The following is a 5,535-nucleotide window of genomic DNA, read 5'->3' as shown; positions in this document are numbered from 1 at the left end:
CTAGCATCTTTAAAAAGTCAGTAAGCATAGTTTAAGATCCCGACACCAAAACCGCGAGTGTGGTGCATCTCTAAACGCGCGAGAACTTACTAGCGAAAAGAAAGTTGATATAGGCGAGAATCTCTCACCCAAGTACTGTCCAAATCAATAGACTTCCACAAGTGAAACACACGTGTGTAGATTTTGGGGGAGGGCTAAAAGTAGCATCTTTAAAAAGTTAGGTAAGTATCGGTTGGGATCCCGGCACCTAAAACGCGAGTGTGGCGTATCTCTAAACGCGCGAGAACTTACGAGAGAAAAGAAAGTTGATAGGGGCGAGAATCTGTCGCCCCATGAGGGGACGCAAATTACTTCCACTGTAAGTATCTCTTCCCGATGTTCTTTTTTTTTTTTTTTTTTTTTTTTTTTAAATTCTATGAGAGCAAGGCTGTCTCCCTTTAAGGCTGTGGGTGTAACTCGTAAAAACACTGAGTTCTTATAAATCGTTTAGAAATTTTTCGCTCCAGTTCAAATTTATGTTGCTGGTGCATGGGTGGGCACTTTATATGTAGACCGTGATGTAAGATACCTTAAACTATTGTTACTGTTCATGATGTACTGCTACGTTAGTCTGCTGTATAAATATTTAACTGCTCTGGTCAAGTTTTTAATTTCAATATGATTAAACGTTCTTTTAATGCGTTCCTGCTTAAAATAATACAAAGTTGCCAATTTTAGTAATTTCAATTTGAAGAAACCAGGGCGCTTCATGACGCCTCCTGGAATACTTTCCCTAGTTGAATCGTCATCAGTTTATCGTGCGTTATTCAGGTTATTGATTGGAAAAATAATTATACTTTTGAACCTCCTCTATTTTCAGGGGAAGGGGGTTGGGCTTACTTCTTTCGGAGGTCGTTACTCAGTACGGACTTTTAAGATTCGTTGCGTGTACGAGCCATTGGCCAAGCGATTGGCCAAGCCATTGGTAGCCGTGCATGGTCACCTAAAGCACTGACAATCTATCTTAGCTCCATGTACTAAGTTCTCCTCGCGCTTTTTTTTTTTTTTTTTTTGACCTCGGCTGTGTAATTGCGCGATATTTTCTACACAATAACTTCAATTGCCGAGCATGATAATACTGCACGTGGCTCCCACTGCCAATGACATACTCAGACAGGTATTCCAGATCATCTGGGTTTTATTCCTTAAGATCTGTTTTAGATTGATTAATCAAACGCTCCTTTACGCCCGGACAAGCATCTCGATGCAAGCTCAGAGTTTATTGTGATGGCTTTCATTGGGTAAACAAGACATTTACGTCTGCTCGCCGCGCTCAACATCCATTCGTAGACACTTTGGTATCGTTAAGTTCAGTTCGTAGATCTGAACTTGGTTCAGGGGGAGAAGCAGAGGAAGGTCCATGTTGTGTAATTCGTTCATCATTGCGGGATTACTGATTTGTACTTAAAACGTTTGGTTTCGCTTTCAGTCATTTTTTATACACGGTAAGGGCCTAGTCGATTCAGAAACTCAGACTTTTCCAATGTTTCTCAACGACTCGTGTATGCTGTAAACTATTCTTCATAGGCTAGCAAGTCATCTCAGATCATCTCAATCATAGTTTTCTGGCTGATCAGCTGAGGTGAAGGTCTGAGCCGAGGTACGTATTCGATACAGAATCGATGCATAATCTTTGTTGACGCATTTTGAATCCATATGCATTGTCTTTATTGTAGATCTGATTTCTCGTGAGGAGTAAAGCATTAAAATTTTGCTCAATATTTAAAAATGCTGACGTTGTATGTGTTTTTCTCAACGTTACTCAGTCATTTCTATAAAATATCCAGAAATTGAGGCACTGACCACTTGATATCACTGCAGTTGATTAAAGGTCATTCAACTTCCCGTAGCAAACGTGCTTTCCGGCCTCAACTTTATAGCCGAATATTCAATTGTTTAGTATTCACTTTTAACTGTGAGTGTTTCAAAGGGGAAGGAGGCAAGTTAGGTGATCTTAGTGGGCCTATATCATCTCTGACTTTTAGCGGTGTTAATGTGTGTTTTGTTGATGACGTTACTCGCTGGTGACAGAAAATTGCTCATTGTCACGATATTAATCCTTAAAAGCAATCAAGTGTGAAAAAGAAATGTCTGAACGAGAACAGTAACCTGTGATAGACTTCCGCTGTTGGAGGGGTTTTTGTGATATTCGCGAAGTAGCTGGCGAAGAAACTGTGTTTACAGCTCTTCTGAGCAGGGTGGGGTGCTGAGGTGAAGGTCTGAGCTGAGGTACGTATTAGATACATAATAGATGCATAGTCTTTGTTGACGCATTTTGAATACATATGCATTGTCTGTATCTTAGATCTGGTTGCTCGTGGGGAATGAAGTATTCAAATTTTGCTTAATATTTCAAAATGCTGCTGTTGTGTGTGGTTTTTTCTCAACGTTACTCAGTCAGATGTATAAAATATCCAGAAATTGCGACACTGATCACTTGATATCACTGAAGTTTATTGAAGGTCATTCAACTTCCCGTATCAAACGTGCTTTCCGGCCTCAACTTTATAGCCGATGATTCAATTGTTTCGTAGTCATTTTTCGAAGGGCGACTGTGTGTTTTTCAAAGGGGAAGGAGGCAAGTTAGGTGATTTTAGTCGAGCTATGTCGTATCAGCCGACTTTTAGCGGTGTTAATGTGTACTTTGTTGATGACTTTACTCGCTGGTGACTGAGAATTGCTCATTGTTACGACATAAATCCTTGAAACTAATCAAGAGTGAAAAAGAAAATGTCTGAACGAGAGCAGTAACCTGTGATAGACTTCCGCTGTTGTAGGGGTTTTTGTGATATTCGCGAAGTAGCTGGCGAAGAAACTGTGTTTACAGCTCTTCTGAGCAGGGTGGGGTAAGGGAGAGCATCAGGAGAACTAGATAGGATGTGTCATGGATTGACATAGCTGATAGTCATTTGGTGTTTAAATGCTTGCGCAATAAAGTTGTATTCGTAATCAAAGATGAAAAACTAACACAAAATACCAAGTAATCAAGTAATTAATCATTATACAGGCGAATTTTCGAATCCTTTCTTTTACACTGTTTATCACGTGTACAAGCCAGATTAATACTATGAGGTCACGAGCCAGATGCGCTGATCTTTCATGGAATGAGGGAAAAACCCCTATTTGATTATTTGTAATTCAACTTTTGGTTTTGCTTTCAGTCATTTTCTTTACACGGTACGGGCCTAGTGGATTCAGAAACTCAGACTTTTCCAATGTTTCTCTACGACTCGTCTAGTAATTGCTGTAATCTGTTCTCCATAGGCTAGGAAGTCACATGAGACCAATCAGCTGAGGTGAAGGTCTGAGCTGAGGTACGTATTAGATACATAATAGATGCATAGTCTTTGTTGACGCATTTTGAATACATATGCATTGTCTGTATCTTAGATCTGGTTGCTCGTGGGGAATGAAGTATTCAAATTTTGCTTAATATTTCAAAATGCTGCTGTTGTGTGTGGTTTTTTCTCAACGTTACTCAGTCAGATGTATAAAATATCCAGAAATTGCGACACTGATCACTTGATATCACTGAAGTTTATTGAAGGTCATTCAACTTCCCGTATCAAACGTGCTTTCCGGCCTCAACTTTATAGCCGATGATTCAATTGTTTCGTAGTCATTTTTCGAAGGGCGACTGTGTGTTTTTCAAAGGGGAAGGAGGCAAGTTAGGTGATTTTAGTCGAGCTGTGTCGTATCAGCCGACTTTTAGCGGTGTTAATGTGTACTTTGTTGATGACTTTACTCGCTGGTGACTGAGAATTGCTCATTGTTACGACATAAATCCTTGAAACTAATCAAGAGTGAAAAAGAAAATGTCTGAACGAGAGCAGTAACCCGTGATAGACTTCCGCTGTTGTAGGGGCTTTCGTGATATTCGCGAAGTAGCCTGCGAGGAAACTGTCTCTACAGCTCTTCTGAGCAGGGTGGGGAAAGGAGAACAAGGGGAACTAGTCAGGATCTGTCACGGATTGACATAGCTTATAGTCATTTAGTGTTTAAACACTTGTGCATAAAGTTGTATTCGTAATCAAAGATGAAAAACTAACAAAAAATACCAGGTGATCAAGTAAGTAACATACAGGCGACTTGTCGAATCCTTTCTCATACACTATTCATCACGCATACACGCCAGCTTAGGTCACGAGCCAGATGTGCTGATCTTTCATGGAATGAGGGAAAAACCCCTATTTGATTATTTGTATTAAACTTTTGGTTTCACATTCAGTCGTTTTACAATGCATGGTAACGTAAGTTTTGCAGAAGTTTCGAAGATTCCGAAACTCAAGCTCCTTCAGTGTTTCTCAAGGACCCGTGCAGTAATTGCTGTGACTTTTTCTCCATAGGCTAGCGAGTCATCTGAATTATAGTTTTCTGTTTAGCCCAGCTGAAGGCCTGAGGTAGGTATTCTATATGATTATTGCTTAGCTCTCTGATTTGAACCCTCTGTCGAGATAAAACAAATATACAACGGACGACAGCGAAAGTGCAGAATTGCAGTCTCCTTCGCCGGTATTAAGAATGCATATGCAAAACGTTTAGTCAACCATTTTTTCTGAATTTGTGGGGGGGGGGGGGGGGGGCGCTGGTGCAAACTTTCTGCGTGTTCGAAGAAATACGTTTTGACTTCTTTCTTTAATCTTACCTCTTTTACGCCTGATTGTCCATGCCGATGTAAATGTTATGAATCAAGGTAAAAGTAACTTCTATTTCGGTTTTGTGTTTAAAAACGGCCAGCTTAGTTCAGTAACTCTTACTTGTGACTTCTATGCAAGTCAGGCAACCGTTACATTCAAAACTTGGCCTTTCTGCCAAAGGCTAAATACAATTATTTGACGGCTCTAATGAAAACTTTCATCGTTCTCTTATAGAACGTTCTGTCACGTGTACTACGGTCATCCTTTCGTATGGTCACGAGGCACATCGATGTTTTAAATACTAGGTGCACCGCCTATCGCCTGACCTATTTTTACTATTGTAGAAATCAGCGCTCTAGAATTGTTTCCTTTGTCCACGCTCTTAAGAAGTAAATAAAAAACTTTGTAATTGACTTAGTCTGGCGGGCTGCTGCCATGGAAGTTAATCGAAACGGGATTGTTTGACTTTAAGCAAGTTCAAGACAGTCATGTTCATAAATGGTGTTTGGTAGTGAGGTTTAGAAAAAGACTAATATGGCTAGATTCGATAATGTGAACAAAAAGAATAGGAATATTTTTTTCTTTTGTATTTTAGTCATGGCGGAAAGTGAAATCAAGTCACGTGAAGCAAAGGTGAATTTTGATGAAGATGTTTTAGCAGGTAAGAAGGCAAAGCTGGAAATACCTTTGTAAGAAATGGAGTATTTATCATTAGTTTCAGTGTGCGGCTGGTGTAAACGTATCAAATATTTTAAAGCAAACTAACTGGTTTTAAAGTAGTCGTGGAATTTGAAGCGCAATGTTATTTTTTATTATATGGCTTTAGCTTGTGGTCGATATAACGCGCGTTCTGATTGGC

General features: G+C 39.7%; 1 protein-coding gene across 5 annotated transcripts in view; it reads left to right on the top strand.

Annotated features, from left to right (window-relative positions):
* The first annotated feature begins 2,230 nt into the window (after positions 1-2,230).
* LOC149117307 (uncharacterized) overlaps positions 2,231-5,535 on the top strand; it is a 28,628-nt gene continuing 25,323 nt past the window's right edge. The window contains exons 1-3 of one of the 5 annotated variants that reach the window (XM_089282941.1): positions 2,231-2,268; positions 4,386-4,439; positions 5,272-5,337. In XM_089282941.1, the coding sequence (XP_089139067.1) occupies positions 5,274-5,337 (64 nt within the window). In that variant the 5' untranslated portion in view covers positions 2,231-2,268; positions 4,386-4,439; positions 5,272-5,273. The other 4 variants (XM_089282940.1, XM_089282942.1, XM_089282944.1 and 1 more) reach the window with 4 other exon arrangements.

This window comes from Orbicella faveolata, unplaced genomic scaffold (assembly GCF_042242905.1).
Source record: "Orbicella faveolata isolate gen_17 unplaced genomic scaffold, um_ofav_v1 contig_12, whole genome shotgun sequence".
In the NCBI taxonomy this organism is placed as follows: domain Eukaryota; kingdom Metazoa; phylum Cnidaria; class Anthozoa; order Scleractinia; family Merulinidae; genus Orbicella; species Orbicella faveolata.
The sequence above is the reverse complement of the archived record's forward strand: the minus strand, read 5'-3'. Positions and strand labels throughout refer to the sequence as shown.